Here is a 21,008-nt window from a genome sequence, read left to right on the forward strand (position 1 = left end):
TTTATTTTAACAGCATTTTATTTTACCAAGTGATGTATACAAAGTAGTACAAAATCGCAATTAAATATTGAATAAAATAATCAGAAAACATGATTGCTCCTTCCTAACAAATCAGTACGTAGATCATACATAATAATAGTATAATTATAATAAAAAAAAAATATTCAGTGCGCTTAGGCCTGGGCCTTGTAGACCCTGGTGGCGGTGATGTTGTCGACGGTCATCACCATCTTGATCTCATCGTCGGTCCATGTCCTGTCGATGGTGGTGGTCTTGCCGTCGGCGCCCTTCTGCACCTCGTGCAGGGTGTTGCCGTCGACGGTGATCGTGGCCTTCACCTTCCTGCCGTCGGGCGTCTCCTGGTCGAACTCGACGCCGGGCTTGAACTTGATAATCACATTCTTGAAGGTGGAGACCGACGAGAGCACGTACTCGTCACCCTCCTTGGCCAGATCGACCACCGGCGAGACGGCGTTGCCCATCTTCCTGGTCACCAGACCAACCCCTGCGAACAAACGTTACGAGTTATCATCTCCTTGGTATTTTTATCTCGGCGTACGTAAATAAAGCGTGTTTATTTATGCCGATGAACTTTGGCCTCGACGGACGGTTTATTGTTTGCTCCACTTTTCGTGTCGGTTACAGTGCCCAATGAAATTATCTGGTTTCGGAATAACAGGTTCGCATGTCGAAAAATCGTTCGTAACGTTCAATAGTCCAAAGTTTAGGAACACAGTCGTTCACCGTGACTAATGGACTGTTATTGTTGCATGCGAAAAGTAGGAAGCGTTTGTTTCCTTACAATTAAGGGTAATTCTTGGTATTATCGAACGATTTGTACGTTTATCCGGGTATCATTAACTTAATTGGACAATAGAAACTTTTAAAATGGATAATAAGATGTTAAGAAGCCAATTTTATATTTCGTTCATCACTATATTTGTTGGCAACAGATGTTTTTATATATTTTTTTACTTGATCTAAAAATAAAAGTGCAGTTTGCACAGCTTGAATATTTAAAAGTATAATGTTGGAAACAAATAACCAAATGATGAATTATTTAAAATTTTGCTATACACAACTGATAATTTAAAACAAAATAGTGATAAAACACTGTAGTTCACAGGTTGGACCTTTTTTATCAATATTTTATTTATATAGTTGTATTGTAAATGATTAAAACTGTAAATGTAAAAAATTATGACAAAAATTGATTCATACAACTAACATGATAAATAACTTGTAAAATATTATAAGTAACTGATAATTTTAAAGAAATTTTGGAGAATATACTAATAAAGTATTTAAATTTTTATTTGAAGCTTGTTTATCAATATTTTACTCATGCATATGTATTGTTTATGATGTATAAATAATTTAAACAACAAATTTAAAGTATTATGACAATTATTTCAGTTATTAACACAGCGCAACAAGTTAAGTAACTTGTCAAATATTATAAGTAACTTATAATTTTAAAGAAATTTTGAAGAATATACTAATAAAATATTTAATTTTTTATTTGGATCTTCTTTATCAATATTTTGCTTATAAATATATATTGTCTATGATGTATAAATAATTAAAACAATAAATTTAAAGTATCATGACAATTCTTTTAGTTATTAACACAGCAACAAGTTAGATAACTTGTCAAATGTCATAAATGACTGAAGATTTCAAAGAAATTTTGAAGAATATATTAATAATATATTTTTTGAAAATTTTTTATCAATATTTTGCTTATAAAAATGTATTGTTTAGGGTGTAAAACAACAAATTTAAAATATGGTCAAATAATATTAATTATTTGAGTTATTAATGCAGTAACAAGTTAAATAAATGATAATTTTTAAGAAATAAAATATTAATATCAATATTTTGAATAAATTCATATTATTAGTGACGTTTAAATGATAAAAACAACAACAATTAAGGCATAAATATTAATAAATCTTTATGTTGTTTAGCAAATTCCTAATAGTTTCCATTCTAATAAGAAACATGATAAACTGTACAATGACGAATGAAACATTGCACCTCTGTGCAAAGTTCGTTACCACCTGTTTGGACTTTGAACCACGCGTTAACAAGAACAAAAAACAATTTACCTAAAGCCTTCATGTACTCGTCGAACTTTTCGCTGGTCTCCAGCTTGTATTTCTTGCCGAAAATGCTATCCAAAACCATTTTTTTTGACTAAATGAACTTTAAGAACTTAACTATTACAGTAACTGTTAAACCGGCTTGCTGTAATGTCACAGTGGTACTGCACTGTGATTGCAAACCGGCGAACGTTTTAAAAGGCAGACACAACAACCGATAAATCGTGAACTGTGAACCCTCGCAATCGACTACTTAACTCCCTGCATCCGTGGGCGAGGCGGCATACGTCAAAAAATCACCACCGTGGGTCGCCATGGCGATTGAAAAATTCAGGAACAATGCTTTTATAATGTCGTGACAGAAACGCACATTACTCATTAATTAATAATTGATAAAGGGTTCTAAATATAGCTTGTCGATTGAATAAACCATTATTAGTCTTGTTTACAGCAAAAATATAGTTCATACTTTGTTGTACATGACTTAAGGGTGCATGGGAGTCTTAATTGCCTTATTTGGAATTTGGAAAGTTCACTGGTTTAAAGAGGAAGATGTTGAAGGTTCAGAAATCAAAGCTTCGGGGACGAGAAAATGATGTAGGACTCTAGCTGGTTTCTTCTAGGACAATATCAGACAGATAGGAAACCTTAATGATCATGTCGAAGCTCTTCACACCGTTCGAATAAATGAATCAAGGAAATATAACATTAAACATGTCGATTTCAAGGCTCAACGAAGACAATTAAGACTCAATCTCAGAATTCAGCAACAAGATGACTGAAGCTTCGACAATGGGCTATGTTCTGAAGATTAGAAATATAGCAGTAAATTTAAAAATAGAAATATCAACGAAAAGATGAAATTTGAAAACCAGTTTTACTATTAATGTAACAAACACCGATATAAAAAGGTATTGATTTATGATGGGACAAAGGTGTCGGTCCAAAGTCTTATAAAACAGTTAGATTGAGGATGTTGCATCCGTTCCCGTACAGCCTTGGTGCGCCAAAAAGAACAATGAACCCGCCAAAATACTCACCGAGCGCCTTCATGAATTCATCGAAGTTGTCGCTGGTGGCCAGCTTGTATTTTTTACCCAAGAATGCGTCTACCATTTTGGTGTTTGCTGCTGGACCGCTGTGAACAAAAAATTAAAATTCTATGAGTAATTATCATTATAATATTGATGTTTTTGGGGGGTCATTATTGATGATTTAATTATGGGTACTATATTTTTATTGCGCAACGATAATTATACGAATGTACGTAAAACAATTGTACAAAAATACATTTGTCGACTCACGGCCTCGAAGTACTTCATGAAACCATAATGACCTAATTATAATGCACTTTTTTTGTAATTTCCCCTTAATTAATGCTACTAAATGACATAAGAAATTAATGCGATTAACTTTGTAATCATAAAATATTGTGGTTTGACCATTTTATTGGATTTTATTTTATTGCTCCAATGAAGTTGTAGCTATAAAATGTATGTAATGTTTAATTGAACGAAAGATAAAATTCAAAATATTTTAATGCTTTTATTACTTTGTAAATTAAAAATTAAATAAGGAAACAAATATTAGTTTAATTAACTTGATAAAAATGAAGAAAACTTAACTAAATTAACAAATTAAATGTCAAGAACCACATAATACATAATTTTATGATAATAATTGTTAAATAACTGTGGAAATGGGATTTTAGTAATGTGACACTGCAATTAATAATTTTTCCAGTTATTAACACAAATTGGATGCGAAAACATTTATAAATAGTGTAAATATTCTTTAATTTATTGCTTATGACCTCAGAAGTTTATAAAACTTTGTCGCGGTTAAATAAACATAATTAACATAAATTGGCATATTTTTCCCCTTTTATTTCCTTTAATGATGTTTGTAAATTAAATAATATTAGAAATATTAATTATCAATTATGGTTTTCAATAGTTTAGTCATGTCAAAATTAAGATAATTAACATAAATTATCGTATCCCTTCATTTTATTTTCAATTAATTATGTTTTTAATCAATAAAATAAATTTTATATAAAAAATATTAGACATATTAAATATCAATTTATGGTTTTCCTATTATTTAAAAGCTTAAAAAGTTTTTAGTGGTTAAACTAATATCTAATATTATCTGTATAAAATATCTTTTATACAGATAATATTAGAAATATTAAACATCAATTATGGTTTTACTGTTTTTTAGTAATTTATAAAACTGTTTTCTGTAGTTTAGTCATGTTAAAATAAAGACAATTAACATAAATTGCCATATTCTTTCATTTTATTTCATTTAATTATGTTTTTAACCTATGAAATAAATTTTTTACAAAAATAGAAATATTAAATATCAATTATGGTTTTTCTATTGTTTTGAATTTTTCAATAGTTTAGTCATATTAAAATAAAGATAATTAACATGAATTGTCATAAATTTATCTAAATAAAATAAGTTTATTTTTAAAAATAATTTATAATCTAAAAATGATTTTACATGCAGAAACTAAATTTATTATATTTAAGACCTAAAAATTTCAAAACTTGTTTTCAATATTTTACCTATGCTGAATTTACATAAATTCTTGGATTTTTTCCATTCTACTTAATCTATTTTTGACTTTAAAGTGTTTAATAATAAACATAAGAGAATTTCTATATTATTTAAATTTAAATTCAATAACTAGTAAGTTTATTATCTAACTGACTTATAATTAAAAATCTACTGGTATAAAATTAGTTTTATGGCAATTATTTATTTAAATTATTTTATTCATTATTCATGACTATAAATATTATTACTGTTAATAATAATTTTACCGTTATTAAAACAAATCCGTAATAATGAATTAATCATTATCAATTAAATAATTTAAAAATCAATAAGTTAAAAAAATAATTTTATTAATATTAAACTTTCCATTATTTATGGCCTCAACAATAATTATATAAACAAATGTGTGCGAAACGAACATCTGCGATCAATTTGCACGCAAAATTAATGGCAGTTGTCACGATAAATGGATTGTTTAATTACTTTTAAGTACGCAAACGTTCTCGAAACAATTTGGAGAAGTGCACCGCAAGCGACATTCGACTCGCTCAGCATAACGGTCACAATTTGAAAAACCACGTTCTTTTTCCATAATTTTTTATAGCAAAATTTATACCGACTTTCCGATGCGAGAGCGTGACACACCCCTAATACTCTACTCACAGAACACCCCACGCACAACTCCAATGCCACAAAAATTCACCGGTTGTAATATTATAATATAGGTAGATAAGACCACTTACTTACTACGATTGTGTGTGGAACCGTCGAAAAATGTTTCGGTAACGCGAATGAATCGGACGCCGGCCGGTTCCTGAATTTATGCCGGATACCCCCACGGATTCGCCGCCGCCACGGTTTGCGGTATCACGCCACTGCGTCAGTTTTCGCTTTTAGGTTAGGCGGCTTAGAGAGTGGTGGAATCACGGCGCAGGGAGCGTCGATCGATCGTTACAACCCCCCAACATGTGAACACTGAGGGTGAGCCCTCCGAAAATATTATTTTCGGGGATTTACTGGCTAATTACAGCGGTGGACATAATTGTGGTAACTTCTTGACTGTTAAATATTATATATTGTACAGTGCTGTCCAAATAAAAACGACAAAAAGTATCAAAAAGGAATATTCGACTAAGACTAAAAATTTATAAAACTGTTTTAAGTAGTTTATTCACGTTAAAATGAAGATAATTGAAATATATTGCCATATTTTTTCTTTTTATTTCATTTAATTATGTTTTTAATCTATATAACAAATTTTATACAAATAATAAGTCACAATTATGGTTTTCCAATTGTTTAGGAGTTTATAAAACTGTAATAAAAATAATTCACATAAATTGCCATATTCTTTCATTTAATTATTTTTTTTAACCAATGAAATAAATTTTATACATAATATATTAGATATATTAAGTATCAATTATGGTTTTTCTATTGTTTAGAAGCTTGGACATGTTAGAATAAAGATAATTAACATAAATTTATTCTTTAATTTTATTTCATTTAATTATGATTTTAATCTATAAGATAAATTTTATACAAAAAATATTAGAAATATGAAATATCAATTATGATTTTATAAAACTGTTTTCAGTAACTTAGTTATGCTAAAATAAAGATAATTATATTTTCATAAATTTAATTAAGTAAAGTTTCAATTCAAATTACTAGTCAATTGCAATGGTGGACATAATTGTGGTAACTTCTTGAAATGGTAAATATTGTATATTGTACAGTGGTGTACAAATAAAAAAGACAAAAAGAAACCGTAGGTATCAAAAAAGAATATTCGAACAAGTCTAAAAGTTTGCACAAAAATGTATTAATTATGCTCCGGAATTTTGACATCCACCTTCAATGGTAAAATATCCTTTCATCGTTCTCCCAATAAAAGTTTGGGTCCCTGATACACTACAAAACTTTGAAACACGCTGGAGGAATAGTTTTAGTTTGGTGTTCCATTCTTTGGTATGATATAGGACCGATAATTTACCAGTTACATGGATATTTATCCATGATAATGAATCCAAAGTTGTTTAAAGTTGGTTAAAAGATAAAAATGCTGAGATTTCCTATTGGCCAGCTTAAAGTCCAGATTTAAATACAATTGAAAACTTGTGGGACGACACCTAACATGAGCAGTGTTTAATAAATTAGATCCCTGAAACCTTCACACAGTCTTTGTACTAATTTCAGGCAGTCCCATTTTCTTCAGGTTGGGATTAATTTGAGTTGACTATAAGAATAGTTTGTTCTCTAATTAATATACGCAGTTTTTTTAAGGAATAAAGTTATATTGACCAGCTGCAGAATGGACACAACAGATAACAGGCAAAACAACAAGCATTACATGTACTAGTACCCAATTGAAGTAGTACTCATATTTTTAATATGTTGCCATAATTACGGCCACTATTGTATGCGCATTACAGTGTGATTTGTAGCCATCAAATTAACCGTTTAAACGCGTCGAGTGGGTTGCGAACTTAAATTCGCTAACGACACTCCTCCACCCTAATTGACTTCTTATTCTAATTTAATAAAAACAAAATAAACTCACCAATAAACGGCAACGACGAAGCTGAGCAAAAGCACAACGTTAATAACTTTAACCATCATTATCGATTCGTAAATAGTTGTTTTGCTTAACTTGGCGGCGGCTCAGGTGGATGCGAACCCTTTCTTCAATGGACAGGTTTTAAGTGGCGACGTCCGTTTTTATACAGGCGTCCGGCACGGAATTGTACGGGGGTTAATTCGTGTTACCGTTTCGCAGAAGTGGGACGTCGACTTTAATAGATTAATTCCCAAATTATCGTCGCCGGAATTAAATGCGATGGGGACAATTGTTTTCGTCTTTTTAACCAGCCCAAACTCCCTTCAGAAAATCAAGTCAATCTTAATATACTTTTAGTGATGCGGCCATTCGATCACCCCCGTACAAAAAATTTTTACCTACGACAAGAATTTTATCTCGTCCGCCCTTAAGGGGGGCGAAACAAAGAACGGGTTCGAGCTTTCAACCCCCGTTGAAATCCGGTTCGTGATAAAGAAAAACCTGTCGGGGAATTTTTTGTGAAGACATCAGACGTTTACGTTTAAAATGTAATCGCATTAATTTTTTCGGTCTTAATTGTGAATACGGGTTCTCAAGAACGGTTGTAATTGAATAATGAAGTTAAATTAGATTCAATTTGTGCACATTAAGCGATTGTGTCCCTTTTGTGCGCCCCGAAACGGGAACGGTGAAGTCGGATACCACATTCAAATGTTATTAATAACAATATAATGGCTTTATTTGATATAATTCAGTCGAAAATATGTTTAATTGGTTGAAAATTCAATAGAATGTGTGGGATTTTTATTAAAAACTCTCCATTATATTATTCTAATCTGAACGTTGTACTAAAATTTGCTTTAATGACTCGTGTTTGGACTTTAAAAGTATTAAAAAGATATTGTTATCAAAGTATAAATATATAAATATAAATTAGATTAAAATCTTGATTTTAAACATAAAAAACAATCACTTATGAAATGTATTTACTAAACCTTATAAAGCCAAAGTGTAATTTTTTGCAAGATAATACTTTAATTTTTTGATAATAGTACCCTTTAACATAATTAAAATCTATCTAGAAGTCATTAGAGTGCAATAAAATACTATATTTAGATTGTAATAAATATATGATGAAAAAAGTGTCAAGATAAACATATTTATTATATGCAATTAATAAATACATAATATAAATTTTAAAAAGTTATATAAAAAGTATTATAAAAAGATTCCTTTATATTTAAGACTTTCCTCTACATTTCAGGGATGAGGGATACTTTTAGAAAATAACGGGAAATGTACTTACGATTAATTAATAACTAGTTTAATAAACTAAATATTTGCTCTTATAACTGAAATATAGTTAAAATTGAAAGTTACTGTTAATATTAACAGTAATATTTATTTACAAAATTATTTTATAAACTTTTTGTGTAACTTCGAGACATTTTTAATATATAAGGGGCAATTTACACATTAATTATTTACATAGTTACTGATTTAGATGTTTATTTAATTTATCAATATCACTTTTATTAAATATTGATGTATGTATACATTTAAATTTGATAATATTATTAATATTTCTATATTTTTCAAGAAGTTGCCCACAATCCTAAATAATAAAATTACATTAAAAAATAAAATAAATCTTGATCAAAATCAAAATCAAATTTGTTTATGTGCATCGTGCCCATCCCATGTATCAAATTTAAAAGCACTTCAATAAATAAACAATTATGTGAACACAGCAGTGCTGTTTTGTATATGCAAATAAATATAATCTAAATTGATAATAAAAAAATAACTATCGCAAAATGCATGTTTTATATTGTGGCGCCATCTATTGACATATAAATGGACCAAGGTGAGTTTTAACTGTATTATATGCAATTCATATTACATGGTAATACGAAAACAATCCGCCTCATGTTATCGCAGCCATTAGTTGTAATAAACATGATAAGAAAACGATCAAAGTATTTGCCGACGTTGAATAATCGTCAGCGGGTATTTAAACAACTACAGTCGGCCACAACGAACACTCGACGTGGCCAATCAATTGTCATCCCGAATCGCCAGCTGACTGGTTGCGTCCGTGTTGTCTCTTATGTCAGATTTTTGCTTACCTGTCAAAGTGCGATTGTGTTTTCGATTTTCCAACACAAATCGCCCAACAAACCGACCAACAATGAATTAACCAAATAAACGGCGAGCGTGTTATTGTTACCATTGTGAGTCACGGACCGTAACGAGGTGGCAATCGGCTGTTTTGGGGCGTTCTGCGCTGTCGTGAAGGTTAGGTTCCATTGTCCGTGGTTTTTATGGTGTTTGATCTCAAGTTGCGGCTGAGGACGATCAGAAGACACCTCAAGATGACCGATCTGCCGTGGGGTATTGTGTGTTTGCGCAAATTATCAGACACGTGTTGCCAAAGGCTGCGGTTCAACAGGGAAACATGGTAATTATGGATTACTACGAGGCGTAAATTTATCTAACGTTTGTAATCTGTTGTAGTTATCGTGTCAGTGTGGTTTTCTTGACCTATATCGCGTACATGTCCTACCACATGTCCCGCAAACCCATTTCCGTGGTGAAAGCTGTGCTGCACAGAAATTGTTCGGACATAAAACCGGATCCGGACCCTGACAATCCGAACTGGTGTGACTGGGCACCCTTTGGTACTGTTTTATTGTTGAAACTAATACATGTGTTAAAACTGAGTGGTGTTTTCTTGCGTTTTAGATGGTAATGATTCACAACAGTTACTGGGGGAGTTGGACAGTTCCTTTTTGTTCTGTTATGCTGTCGCGATGTTCGCGTCTGGATTTATAGCCGAGAGGGTCAACCTTAGGTACTTCCTGGCCTTTGGTATGGTCTTTTCGGGCATATTCAGCTACGGTTTCGGCATCGGAAAGACCTACGACATTCACAACATCTACTACTATGTTGTCATGCAGGTATACACCTCAACACCAACAAACTAAAGTAAAAAATAACTTTAAAGTTAATTTTTAGGGGGCAGCAGGCATAGCCCAGACAACAGGGTGGCCTGGTGTAGTCACAGTTATGAGTAATTGGTTTGGGAAGTCGAAACGAGGGTTGATATTCGGATTGTGGAACTCCCACACAAGCATTGGAAACATTTTGGGCACCTACATCGCCGGCGAGTTCGTGGAAACGGACTGGGCCTATTCATTCATTGTTCCAGGTGCTGTAATCGCTCTTGTTGGGTTGATTTTGTTCCTGTTTCTGGTGGTGAATCCCGGGGATGTGGGGCTGTTGAGGGAGACAGCTAACTTAAGTGATTACCGGGTACTATTTCCAATTATAAATGTGACCAAATTGTTTATATGGTATTTTTCAGCCCTCACAAAGACCACTGGTGGATCAAGTGGCCAACGACGAACATTCTTCAGGGAATTCAGACGTAGATGATACACCGATATTCGTCGGTGAACACGTAAGTAAAATGCATGAACATTGCTTGAAATTAACCAGGGTTCGATTTCAGGTTGAACCTAGAATTAGAACTAATTTGGCTCGTGATTATTTAATTGTAAGTGCATGCTATCAACTTAAATCAACCTTTTAATCACCCTGTTGATAATTAACATTAATATAAATATTAAAACGTTCGTGGTTGTTGTAGGAGGTGGAGAGGAGAGAGACCGAGGGCACCCCATTGCTAGCCAGCTCTAGACGAAACGAAAGGGCGATAGGATTCGTCGGCGCCTGCAAAATTCCAGGCGTAATCGAGTTCTCGCTTTCTTTGTTCTTTTCTAAGCTGGTCAGCTACACGTTTTTGTACTGGCTGCCGCTTTTCATCAACTCGACGAACGGTAACTCTGAGAATCCCAACCCAGCGGATTGTCAATGATTTGTTTTTTGTTGTAGAAAAAATGAGTGCACGCTTGAGTGCGGATATTTCGATTCTTTTCGATGTTGGAGGGATTGCTGGAGCCATTTTAGCTGGTGTGGTCAGTGATAAAACTGGCATGTCTGCCACGACGTGTGTGGGCATGTTAATTCTTGCAGCCCCTTTGGTAATTATCAAAATATATATGTTCATAACGTTATACACATAAACAACTACCTAATTTAAAAATATTTTTGTTATCATATTCATTTTATATTTGTTACATTTTAGAATAGATAATATTTTAATGATACAGCTGCTTTACGTATTCAAATTATTCCTTATGTAAATGGACGAAACTGTTTTAAAATCAATATTGGAAAAGTATAGAAATTGGGTTGTGAAATGTTTGAAGTTCCCGTTTTTAATTTAAAAAGTTTCCAATAAAATATTCCCTTATTCAAATTAGATAAAAATGTTTGTATAACTATATATCATTTAATATCAAAGAACCAGAAATAAAAGTACAATTTACAGAATTTTTTTATCTCTGATAACTATAATACTAATTAAATATTTATGACAATTTTCAGATGATTATCTACCAAATGCTGAGTGCGGTGAGCCTTCCGATAAACATGTTCCTGCTGATAATCGTGGGGGTATTCGTCAACGGCCCCTACGCCCTCATAACGACGGCCGTCTCGGCCGACCTGGGCAACCACCGTTGTCTCGAGGGCAACTCCAAAGCGATGGCCACTGTAACCGCCATCATCGACGGCACCGGCTCCATCGGTACTTCGTTCTCCGTTTATTTGAGGCTTTGTAATTGATTTGGTAAAATTTCAGGTGCCGCCGTAGGACCGCTGCTGGCAGGTTTCATTTCCAGCTACAGCTGGAAGTACGTGTTTATCATGTTGATGATATCGGACATCCTCGCCCTCGTTTTACTGCTGAGGCTGGTGAAACAGGAGCTAAGCCGTGTACAGTGGTTTAGGCATCGGGGGTTGAGAAGAGATTAACTATATCATATAGTTGGTGCTTAATTTAATCCAGGGCGTTCTGCGAAGTGACCGAAGTTTAGTAATTTATTATTGAAGACTTAATCGAACTTGTTTCTGAACGCCCTGCCTTTTATACATCTATACATACGTAAATTATATAAGATATATTGCCAAATTTACACTTTTTAAAGTAAAGGAACTGATCTCCTGTTTTAACGTCGGATTAAGATCTAATATTTATTTTGTTATTGTAGAATTTTGTATATTTTTAATACTTGACTGTTACAAATGTGTATATAAAAACATTAACAGGTGCTTGTATATTTATAAATAATTGTTTTGGTTACCGTTTCGTTCCTGCATTTATAATTTATAGTGTAAACATTCCCCCCGTGTGTATTTATTATATATCTTTCATTAACCATGTGATATATACACTCAAAATAAATAAATATATTTTTCCAACTGTTTTATCAGGTTTTACTTCCAGTACTAAAATAAAATGCAACAACACTAAGGATATCAATATTTATTTATTAATTGTATAAATATAAGGTAAAATAAAGTAAGTCTTTTGTGTTTACAATAATTAAATAAGTTCTAGGGTGACCCTAAGGGAATGATAAATGAAATGTCGTCAGCAAATTCTCCCCAACTCGTCCGATTGATTTGGAATATTGACACCCACGTTATCAAAGCAATACTCCATAATAATGATCCCAGTGCTGAGAATATAACATCTAAAATGACAACAATTAATCACAGGTCTGTTGTATAGTTAAAACAGTCAAGTACATCGTTTTATTTGCTTCTGTTCTTCGTATTCGGGCTTCCTGAACGCCTCATTGAAAAACCAAATCGCATTAACGGTCCAGATGAATGGTAAAAAAGCAAAGCCCACTAAAACACGAAATGCAATTGTGCGACAGGTACTTAATTAATCACTGTTACCTCTGAAATACCAACGGCATAAAATCAGTTTTTTTTCGTTGGTCACTTTGGACAAATCCATGATATTTTAAGAATTGTAGGAATTAGAAATGAATCATTGAAGTTTACACACAAATATTATTTGACAGTAGTGCGAATGTCCCTCGTTTTAGATCTACTGTGGGTAGTGTCATTGTGTAATGTGATTTGAAAAACTTTAACGTAGTTACAATAGGTGGCGTTGGTTATAGTTTACTTGTGTTCGAGAAAGCGAATTAGTGATATGGTCAGAGCCGACCCGATTTTGGCAAGATCATACTTCACAGGATCATTTCTGTAGTATATCTTCGCATACTCTCTACTCAAACGTAGAGTTGTCGCAATCGCGATGACGAGGTGTGGTTTTGTATCCTGAGCGTGAGGCAGGTGTTTATTGAACTTCCAAAGTTCTTTACCACCATCGATGATCGTTCACCTGATTCAATTTTGAGTCGGGCAATGGGTGCAAAACGATCTGAGCGATATATTTTTATTTAATTAAACATATTATTTTTATTATTTATATTAAGAGAAGTTTGAAATTTTGCGGAATAATTAATTGTCAAATTTAAAAAGAAGTTTTTTTTTAATTAATTAACATTAATATTAATACCAATATAACAAAATTATAAAAATTGCAATAAATACAAAATTTATATACCACAAAAATAAATAATAAAATTTTTAATATATATTTTTTAGTTTCGATACAGTCAACTTTGAGGAACATTTTCTAATCTAATTTTTACAAATACATTTTTTAAATTAATAAATAAATGCATGTTTAATAAAGAACACACCACTTTATTCAATGCAATCCTTGGATACAATCAAATTACTCATTACCAACTAAACCACCGCCTTAATTCCTGTGGCACCTACACTTTATCACGGCTTTTCAAATCTACTACTATTATGGGTATACTATTATCAATCGTCCTATCGTTATTTATATATATATATCAATCAATCATATACGAGAGAGACAATAAAAATTATTTAAAACAAAAAAAACCAAAAAACCGACGAGGGCCTCAGTAAACTTTAAGCTGGTGCTTATCGTCGAAACCGGCCGAATGTCCGGCGTTACGTACGATGAACGTCAGACCGTCATAGTGCATGCGACGTTCTCCACGACGCACGAACAGGTGTCTGGTCTGTCCCAGCGATCCGGTGCAATGCATGTACGGCGACGAGATCGAAGCTGAGCCGTTCGACGGCGAAGTACGCAACGTGTACTTGTTATTATTTCTTCCAACTCTAAAAATAATTTGAAAAAATCCATCGAAATAATTCTGCGGGATTGTTACCTGACCAATCCGTCGGGAGTCTGTGAGACTCTGACGTTGTTTATGTTCCAGTTGTCGGTGTTGTCGTCGGTTACCCAATACGAGGCGGACTGTAGGATGCCGACAGCCTCCTGGATCAGGTGCGAGCCCTGGGCCTCGGCATAAGGGGAATCACTGCAAAATTAACATTCATCACGTTATATACAAGTTTCTATATCAAGGAACTATGTGGAATTTTATGTTGAAAAGAATTTAGAAATGTATTTGAACAATTTTGCACAAGTTTCTATAACTTGTCAAATCATCTTTTTGACAGAAGTAGATTTCATTAATTGGATATAAAATTTTCTAAGGGAAGAAATGATTTTAAGATCTTTTTATACTTGTCAAATTCTCCTTGGAGTTAATTTTCATGTAGTGTTTTTGTGTGTAAATTATAGTATTCAATATTATATTTACTCCATAAAAACACCCATGGTAAAATCGGTCGATAGGTCGCTGAAGGAGTCGGTAGTCGTTCTGGTGCCGGCCGAGTCGACCAGATAAACCAGAGCGCATTGGTCGCTGGTGAAGCTCACGCCCTTGTACCACATCTTGGCGTATTTGTTGTTGCCCTGACCGCCGTGAGCCAGTATTTCCACCCTAGAGCCGTACTGAAAGATTCTGCCGTTCGGATGCAACAAGCCTGAAGAGCTGCCGCTCGCGTTCAACGCCAGTATGATGTTATTGCGTAGATTGACGATGCGTATGGCCCGGTCCAGCGATATGTCGATGCGGATGCGGTCGTGCAGGCGCATCGAGATGACGCCGTGCGGGGTGATGGTGGTGCCCATGTTGCAGGCATCGTCGTTGAACAGGTCGATCTGCAATCGTCGGCGGTTTAAATGGGTGATTTGACGTCGAACGTCATGGCGAAACTCACGCTGTCGTCGGTGTGGAAGTTGCGCACGGTGATGGGACGGGGCACGTAGTTGGGCCACGCGCCGCCATCGAACTTCACCAAGTCCCTCGAGTAGTCGTCGCTGACCAGCGAGCTGCGGGAGTTGGTGAATACGGTGCGGTTGCGTGGACGGCCGCCGTTCGCTTCCTTCTGGCGGCCGTTCTCGCCGTTACGGTGGCCGCTGTTCAGTTTCGTGTTGCTGTCTACGTACAACGAGTTTTGGGGGGGTTTATATTTGTTATTTTTTATAGCTGGTTGGTTTTTACCTTTGCGTCGGTTGCGCGTTTTGTCCATGTTCGGGTTAAAATTCATTTTAAAACGGTTGCGGAGTCTGCACGCAGGAATAACTCTACTAAAACTACACAGAACAGAATACGTGGGTTGTTTGCAATGAACAAAATTCGCATCGTGATCGTTCAGCACGGTTGTCGTGGTGATTCCAAAGCCGCCTTGATTTCGACGTTTCGCTGTTGGCAAGGAAATTGTCAGGCGCATGCGTATTAGTGTTGTATCAACTGTCATGTATTAGTGCGCATGCGCAGTCCGTTCACATCGTCAAATAAGCAAAACTAATTGATGATGATCAGGAACAAAGTTGTTAATGTTTATTAATTTCAAACTAGATGTGGTACAATGTTTAGAATTTAAACCTGAATTAGGTATAACTATTGTATATATATATATATATATTGTTTATAATAAAAAAAATTCAAAAATAAAATATTTACTAATATATTTCACCTATATTAAAAAAAGTTGATTTTTCTAATTATTTAACTAAGTAAATTTGTAGTTTCGAGTTCAAACTTTAGTTAAGGAGAATTTTTATATTACTCTCAGTTCTTTTCTTACTCATTATATAAAATGTAGCTAATAAAGGTTTAATAATAAAATATTCATTTAATACTTAACTTTTATTTAATATAAGCAATATTGTTATATATTTACATTAAAACACACTTAGTTTATGCAATTATTCACCTTATTACCATTTCATAATCTGTTAAAAAACCTTCAAATCAATTAAAAAACAAATGTGTGTTTTCCTCATAACAAATCTACAACCATCGACAACAAATATAAAACAGGTACAATTTTATTATAATCTTATCACGCACAATGGAAGTATTAACGTTAAATCGCATATAATTTCACAATTATATGTAATAAAACAGTTTATTATGTGTATTTTCTACAACAATGGAACGAATTAATGAAACTAATAACAATTCGTTTTCAAGTGTTGAACGTTAACATCTACAACTGACTTAAGGAAAGTGTACAAAAGGTAAAGAAAAACAATAACAAATATTATTTACTCGTTTTCGATAAATAAACTATCGGCTGGCCGTGACATTAATAAATTATCCAAAGTATAACAAGGTTAAAATAAATCACTTATGAAACAACATAATTCATCTCAGATCATGATGTTATGTATCTCGAACTGTTCGTTCTCTTTACTTCAATCTTCGCCTTGTACTACCAGGTAAACCGCCAATTAGAAACCTATTATGCAACCCAATTAAAATGCGATAAACTACAAACGTGAGCATTTTTAATGGTTTGTTTATGTTAAGTATTTAAATAACATGTTTTCCCTTTAGATGATCGTCAGAAGGAACACGATCATGGCGGTGTGCATTGGAATTGTTGGTTTGTTGGCGGTTATCGGACTGGCTATCGCCAACATAACGGCGGACGAAGGAGAGAACGAACTGCAATTTGTTCACGTTGTAAGTAGTATGCCCGTTTGTGCGTCCTGATTTGACCCGCATTCTAGGTGATGAGACACGGAACCCGGACGCCCGCAAGCACGTACCCCAACGATCCATATATCCATGAATCTTTCTATCCGATAGGTTGGGGGCAGCTCACTAACGTATGTAACAACACCTTGTTGAAGGTTCATTACTGTTTTGTACATTTTAGGCTGGGAAACTGCTGCAGTACAACACAGGGAAGTACTTAAGAGAAAGGTACGGTAAATTTTTAGGTGATAATTATTACCCAGACGAGTACTATACTCAGTCAACAGACGTGGACAGAACCAAAGCGAGTGTGCAACTAACAAACGCAGGTTTGTGGCCTCCAAGTGCCGTACAAACTTGGGGACCGATCGACTGGCAACCTGTTCCAGTCCATGCACAACCCCTTGACCAGGATGACGTATTTATTTGATCATTTCAACGATTCAAGTGTTAATAATTGAATTCCGTAGCTGTTGCTTGTTAGGGTACCTTGTGCGAGGTACCATCAAGAACTGAACGCCGTCAAACAGTCCAAAGAGGTACGGAAACTCTACGACGAGAACCAGGAACTGTTCCGCAACCTGCAGCGAGTCACAAACATGACGGTGAAGGAGTTCGACGATGTGCAAGATATTTACACCACCCTGAAGGCGGAGGAGAGCTTCAATTTAACCCTCCCCAGTTGGATAACCGAATATTATCCGGAAAAAATGGAATTCGCCTCCGGCTTCAGTTACTACCTTACGTCCTACAATGACCAGTTGAGGCGACTGAAAGGGGGGCCTTTGTTGAAGAAAATCACGGAGGATTGGAAAGCGAAACGTGATGGTACCATCAGACCTAAGAGTAGGAAGGCTGTTTTGTATGGAGGTCACGACTTTACCATAGCTAACATTTTGGGTGCTCTGAAAGTACTCGAACCCCACACCCCAGATTATGGAGTTGCTGTATTGTTGGAGCTGTACAAAAATACTAAAACTAACGACTATTGGGTTGAAGTAACTTGCTGTAATGATTTATTAATTAATTGTTGTAATGTCTTGGTTTTGTAGATTTTCTATAGGAATTCGACAGAGGTGGCGCCCACAAAATTGACACTGCCCGGTTGTAGTACTCGTTGTCCTTTGGACAAAGTACTGGAGTTAACTAAGGCTGTGATTCCAGGTGATTTTGCAGAAGAATGTAAGACTGACGAAGATGTAACAATACCAACACCTATAGGTCCTTAAAAAGCACCAGTAATTAAAGTTACATCAAAATAACAAAGCGTTTAATTTCTAGAATCTTTATTAGGTTAAAAAACTGTGTATTAAACCTAGTAAAACATATTACAAAATATATTACAAATATCACACTATTAATAAAAATTAAACTAATGGAATAATTTAAAAAGGGGGAGTCTTATAAACAATAATTTTCGTCAGTCAATCAACAATCTGTGGGTGACTCATTAGGCACCACAGGCATGAAAAGTAAATGGGATCGTGCTTTGAAGAAATAAACTATGAAAAAGGAAATAATCATAGACAATGAACCGATAGTAATCGTCAACTTTTCATGAACCGGTGATGGCTTCAAGAACATCCTCATGTTTATGTCTTCCCACGTCGATTCCGACCAAGTACTGTACTCTCCTGAAGTCCAGTTGTAATCTGCAATTAATTAGTGGTTAATTAATGTTTACTACGGAAGTTTTTGAAGTTTACCTTCAATAATGAAGGCGGGGCTGACTGCTTCGGTTTGGTTGAACGTTATTTTGTAGCACCAAGTCGTGTTGAGTTCGTAGATACTTTTGGACATATTCAGATACTTGTAGCCATAATTTCTGGGCTTGTTTGTACAATTTACGTTCCCAGGCCCTTCATGCTCTCCAGTCAGCCAACCCAAAGTTAAAGCTATCAAGGGTGTTAAGATGTTGCTGTTGTTCTCTATGCTCACATACAAACTGTACGGAGTTTTTTGAAGTTTCTGTAAAAAATACACGTATTAATACTCGTAAAACAGTTGATACAAATAAAAATTCTTACAGTAATGTTAATGGCTTCATGGACCAGACAATTCGGGTTATCCAAGTAGCAGTGGAACAATTCGTCGACCAAAACTTGATCCATAACTTCAGTGCCAGTGTAAGACTTCCCCATCAGGGACACATAAATGCTCCTGCCTAAGTCTGTGGCCACTCTACTTATGTGTGTTTGTACGCTATCATCTGGTATTTTGTTACTAGTTTTAGTCGTGTTGTAATATTCGTAATCAATGTTTTGGGGGTCGTCATACAAAGAGTTATAAAAGGGATTAACAAAAGCACTTTCATGGTCTGAAACCAACAAATGGGGCAGCTCTGGATTGCGCTTGAGGAAAGTGTGAACAGAACCCGGCGGTAAACTATCAGGAACAGGAATATATTTCAAAGTGCTGGAACTCTTTAAGCTGTTAATAAGACTCTCAGTTTTTGAATGAGATTTGAGATAATGCATGTAGACCGTTTCAGTGTGTTTTATCTGTCCGATTTCTACAAACAAGCTGATTTGCTCCGGCTTGATGACGGGCAACAGTGTGCTGCGTCCGTCCCGAGTTTTAACCGGGAAGTTGCCGTTCTGCATGTCGAACAACATGCGTTGCGACCCGATGTAATCGTAAGCTTCGCCGTTGAATAAAATGAACAAAACGTTCACGTCCGTCAAGCTGTTGTTGCCGAAAATGGTTTTTAGGTACTTGGCGGTGGACAATAAAGTTACCATTCCGGTGACGGGGCTGTGGGCACCTGCGGTCTTCTCAAACATTGAAGTGGTGTCCATTCTGGTCGCCACAATGATGTAGGACGAGTTGTTGGGTCGCGAGTTGTTTCTGGGACCGGAAACGACGGGGAAAAGACTTGACCAAATGTTGTGGCCGCCTAACGGGTCGCAGAACTTAACTTGGTTTATGTTTGTTTGTTTGTTAGAGCGGCGACGACAAACTGGAGTACTTGTGGCGGCGAACATGAACGCATTCTGTTGTAGGGAGCACAATGGCCTGTCCTTTTGCGTTTCAAATGTAAAATTGTTGAACTTATTAAAGCAATCTTTTATCTGTGCTACTTCATCCTCTTCCTCCACATAAAACAAGGGGAAAGGGATGTCCTGGAACAGCAGCCCAGTACCATAGGGATTCCAGACTTTATTGCTGCTGCAAGTGTTTGGCACCCCATACATTTCACCTGGGCACTGGCGGTCGTGGGTGAAGTGCTCAGATTCATTCGATTTGTAAACAACCAAACCTGCAACCTTCTCCTCGTTCCTCCGGAGTAGTTCGACGGTTTCCCCGTTTAATAGCGTGTCAGGCACGATGGGGGTGTAAGGGTCGGCCGTGCCGTTCTCCAGTATGAACTGCAGGTCGGCTTTGGAGGTGCAGAAATGGACGACGCCACTCGATCCACCCCGTTTTGCTGAAACGTAACAGGTAAGTTTTGTTTATGATTTAACGGCGGATACGTACAGGTGCAGCCGATTTGGTGGGTGCCGTTCATGCGTCTGTAACAGCCCGTCGAGCTTTTTATGTTCACGTACATCTTGTCTTTGATTCGGTCCCCGTAACCTGAAAGTTTGTTTATGTTGACGAATTCGTGAGTTTGGTGGTAGGTTCTACTTACATGAACTTATATAATTTAAGGATAATACCAATAATACTGCGTAATATGTTTTAAACATTTTGGATGTTTACATTTGTACGAATTTAATATCAATGACTAACTTGACAACTGTTCCATAACCTTACTTGGCTAAACGTCAAATCACAGAGAAAAAGTGAATGGACAAGGTAAATAGGCAGATTTTGAAGTTGTGTTGAAATAAAACACTTTTAAGTAATTATTTAATTTTTAAATACAGCACTCAAGATTAATTTTGTTCTATTTAAAGTATTTTTAAAATAAATACACAGATTTGATAAGATTGACAAGTAAGGAAATATCAACAAGTATGT

General features: G+C 35.1%; 6 protein-coding genes and 1 non-coding gene across 15 annotated transcripts; 3 read left to right on the forward strand and 4 right to left on the reverse strand.

Annotated features, from left to right (window-relative positions):
- Window positions 1-7,383, reverse strand: LOC109603742 (fatty acid-binding protein, adipocyte). Of its 4 annotated transcripts, none has more exons than XM_020020234.2 (3): window positions 7,237-7,383; window positions 3,146-3,243; window positions 1-505 (listed from the first exon to the last, which is right to left on the reverse strand). In XM_020020234.2, the coding sequence occupies exons 1-3, from the start codon at window positions 7,293-7,295 to the stop codon at window positions 174-176; spliced, it is 489 nt and encodes a 162-aa protein (XP_019875793.1). In that variant the 5' UTR covers window positions 7,296-7,383; the 3' UTR covers window positions 1-173. The 4 variants fall into 4 exon arrangements, with proteins under 4 accessions (XP_019875793.1, XP_019875796.1, XP_019875795.1 ...); XM_020020237.2 differs by lacking the exon at window positions 7,237-7,383 and adding an exon at window positions 5,421-5,572; XM_020020236.2 differs by lacking the exon at window positions 7,237-7,383 and adding an exon at window positions 5,417-5,561.
- Window positions 7,384-9,315: 1,932 nt separating this feature from the next.
- LOC109603728 (glucose-6-phosphate exchanger SLC37A2) lies at window positions 9,316-12,566 on the forward strand. Of its 2 annotated transcripts, XM_020020217.2 has the most exons (10): window positions 9,316-9,694; window positions 9,751-9,914; window positions 9,979-10,193; window positions 10,252-10,548; window positions 10,601-10,696; window positions 10,748-10,792; window positions 10,886-11,075; window positions 11,131-11,279; window positions 11,686-11,887; window positions 11,942-12,566. In XM_020020217.2, the coding sequence occupies exons 1-10, from the start codon at window positions 9,558-9,560 to the stop codon at window positions 12,112-12,114; spliced, it is 1,668 nt and encodes a 555-aa protein (XP_019875776.1). In that variant the 5' UTR covers window positions 9,316-9,557; the 3' UTR covers window positions 12,115-12,566. The 2 variants fall into 2 exon arrangements, with proteins under 2 accessions (XP_019875776.1, XP_049824711.1); XM_049968754.1 differs by lacking the exon at window positions 10,748-10,792 and having other exon boundaries at window positions 9,318-9,694.
- A 44-nt stretch (window positions 12,567-12,610) lies between these two features.
- LOC109603734 (gamma-secretase subunit pen-2) lies at window positions 12,611-13,208 on the reverse strand. The gene is made up of 3 exons (XM_020020225.2): window positions 13,048-13,208; window positions 12,892-12,996; window positions 12,611-12,836 (listed from the first exon to the last, which is right to left on the reverse strand). The coding sequence occupies exons 1-3, from the start codon at window positions 13,106-13,108 to the stop codon at window positions 12,697-12,699; spliced, it is 306 nt and encodes a 101-aa protein (XP_019875784.1). The 5' UTR covers window positions 13,109-13,208; the 3' UTR covers window positions 12,611-12,696.
- Window positions 13,209-13,335: 127 nt separating this feature from the next.
- On the forward strand, window positions 13,336-13,549 carry LOC126266113 (small nucleolar RNA U3). Its single transcript, XR_007548588.1, has one exon. It is a non-coding gene; the product is annotated as a small nucleolar RNA U3 (small nucleolar RNA).
- Window positions 13,550-13,848: 299 nt separating this feature from the next.
- LOC109605575 (uncharacterized) lies at window positions 13,849-15,727 on the reverse strand. Of its 2 annotated transcripts, XM_020022158.2 has the most exons (5): window positions 15,561-15,725; window positions 15,277-15,497; window positions 14,814-15,217; window positions 14,376-14,528; window positions 13,849-14,325 (listed from the first exon to the last, which is right to left on the reverse strand). In XM_020022158.2, the coding sequence occupies exons 1-5, from the start codon at window positions 15,604-15,606 to the stop codon at window positions 14,100-14,102; spliced, it is 1,050 nt and encodes a 349-aa protein (XP_019877717.1). In that variant the 5' UTR covers window positions 15,607-15,725; the 3' UTR covers window positions 13,849-14,099. The 2 variants fall into 2 exon arrangements, with proteins under 2 accessions (XP_019877717.1, XP_049824468.1); XM_049968511.1 differs by having other exon boundaries at window positions 15,277-15,727.
- A 719-nt stretch (window positions 15,728-16,446) lies between these two features.
- On the forward strand, window positions 16,447-18,311 carry LOC109605577 (lysosomal acid phosphatase). Of its 4 annotated transcripts, none has more exons than XM_020022161.2 (6): window positions 16,447-16,582; window positions 16,902-17,030; window positions 17,078-17,176; window positions 17,227-17,463; window positions 17,516-18,043; window positions 18,098-18,311. In XM_020022161.2, the coding sequence occupies exons 2-6, from the start codon at window positions 16,902-16,904 to the stop codon at window positions 18,272-18,274; spliced, it is 1,170 nt and encodes a 389-aa protein (XP_019877720.2). In that variant the 5' UTR covers window positions 16,447-16,582; the 3' UTR covers window positions 18,275-18,311. The 4 variants fall into 4 exon arrangements, with proteins under 4 accessions (XP_019877720.2, XP_049824612.1, XP_019877722.2 ...); XM_020022163.2 differs by lacking the exon at window positions 16,447-16,582 and adding an exon at window positions 16,643-16,783; XM_020022162.2 differs by lacking the exon at window positions 16,447-16,582 and adding an exon at window positions 16,681-16,842.
- A 3-nt stretch (window positions 18,312-18,314) lies between these two features.
- LOC109605576 (nicastrin) lies at window positions 18,315-20,940 on the reverse strand. Its single transcript, XM_020022160.2, has 5 exons — window positions 20,677-20,940; window positions 20,523-20,621; window positions 19,073-20,472; window positions 18,752-19,013; window positions 18,315-18,697 (listed from the first exon to the last, which is right to left on the reverse strand). The coding sequence occupies exons 1-5, from the start codon at window positions 20,732-20,734 to the stop codon at window positions 18,474-18,476; spliced, it is 2,043 nt and encodes a 680-aa protein (XP_019877719.1). The 5' UTR covers window positions 20,735-20,940; the 3' UTR covers window positions 18,315-18,473.
- Between the last annotated feature and the right edge of the window lie 68 nt (window positions 20,941-21,008).

The sequence above is a fragment of the Aethina tumida genome, chromosome 6, assembly GCF_024364675.1.
Source record: "Aethina tumida isolate Nest 87 chromosome 6, icAetTumi1.1, whole genome shotgun sequence".
Classification (NCBI taxonomy): domain Eukaryota; kingdom Metazoa; phylum Arthropoda; class Insecta; order Coleoptera; family Nitidulidae; genus Aethina; species Aethina tumida.

What these genes read in the sequence shown, in the direction of transcription:
- LOC109605575 (XM_049968511.1), bottom strand. Translation starts at nt 15,606, where the DNA reads ATGAATTTTAACCCGAACATGGACAAAACGCGCAACCGACGCAAAGGT. An exon ending in ACCATGGGTGTTTTTATGGA is followed by an intron (nt 14,529 to 14,813) that starts GTAAATATAATA and finishes TTAATTTTGCAG; the next exon opens with TGATTCCCCTTATGCCGAGG. An exon ending in ACTCCCGACGGATTGGTCAG is followed by an intron (nt 14,326 to 14,375) that starts GTAACAATCCCG and finishes AATTATTTTTAG; the next exon opens with AGTTGGAAGAAATAATAACA.
- LOC109603734 (XM_020020225.2), bottom strand. Translation starts at nt 13,108, where the DNA reads ATGGATTTGTCCAAAGTGACCAACGAAAAAAAACTGATTTTATGCCGT. An exon ending in ATGCCGTTGGTATTTCAGAG is followed by an intron (nt 12,997 to 13,047) that starts GTAACAGTGATT and finishes TTCGTGTTTTAG; the next exon opens with TGGGCTTTGCTTTTTTACCA. An exon ending in ACAGAAGCAAATAAAACGAT is followed by an intron (nt 12,837 to 12,891) that starts GTACTTGACTGT and finishes TTGTCATTTTAG; the next exon opens with ATGTTATATTCTCAGCACTG.
- LOC109605576 (XM_020022160.2), bottom strand. Translation starts at nt 20,734, where the DNA reads ATGTTTAAAACATATTACGCAGTATTATTGGTATTATCCTTAAATTAT. An exon ending in CTTAAATTATATAAGTTCAT is followed by an intron (nt 20,622 to 20,676) that starts GTAAGTAGAACC and finishes ACAAACTTTCAG; the next exon opens with GTTACGGGGACCGAATCAAA. An exon ending in CCACCAAATCGGCTGCACCT is followed by an intron (nt 20,473 to 20,522) that starts GTACGTATCCGC and finishes GTTACGTTTCAG; the next exon opens with CAAAACGGGGTGGATCGAGT.
- LOC109605577 (XM_020022163.2), top strand. Translation starts at nt 16,730, where the DNA reads ATGTATCTCGAACTGTTCGTTCTCTTTACTTCAATCTTCGCCTTGTAC. An exon ending in GTTGGGGGCAGCTCACTAAC is followed by an intron (nt 17,177 to 17,226) that starts GTATGTAACAAC and finishes TGTACATTTTAG; the next exon opens with GCTGGGAAACTGCTGCAGTA. An exon ending in CTAACGACTATTGGGTTGAA is followed by an intron (nt 18,044 to 18,097) that starts GTAACTTGCTGT and finishes TTGGTTTTGTAG; the next exon opens with ATTTTCTATAGGAATTCGAC.
- LOC109603742 (XM_020020234.2), bottom strand. Translation starts at nt 7,295, where the DNA reads ATGATGGTTAAAGTTATTAACGTTGTGCTTTTGCTCAGCTTCGTCGTT. An exon ending in TTCGTCGTTGCCGTTTATTG is followed by an intron (nt 3,244 to 7,236) that starts GTGAGTTTATTT and finishes TTTTGTTCACAG; the next exon opens with CGGTCCAGCAGCAAACACCA. An exon ending in TGAATTCATGAAGGCGCTCG is followed by an intron (nt 506 to 3,145) that starts GTGAGTATTTTG and finishes GTTTGTTCGCAG; the next exon opens with GGGTTGGTCTGGTGACCAGG.
- LOC109603728 (XM_020020217.2), top strand. Translation starts at nt 9,558, where the DNA reads ATGGTGTTTGATCTCAAGTTGCGGCTGAGGACGATCAGAAGACACCTC. An exon ending in TTTCATCAACTCGACGAACG is followed by an intron (nt 11,076 to 11,130) that starts GTAACTCTGAGA and finishes TTTTTGTTGTAG; the next exon opens with AAAAAATGAGTGCACGCTTG. An exon ending in CGACGGCACCGGCTCCATCG is followed by an intron (nt 11,888 to 11,941) that starts GTACTTCGTTCT and finishes GTAAAATTTCAG; the next exon opens with GTGCCGCCGTAGGACCGCTG.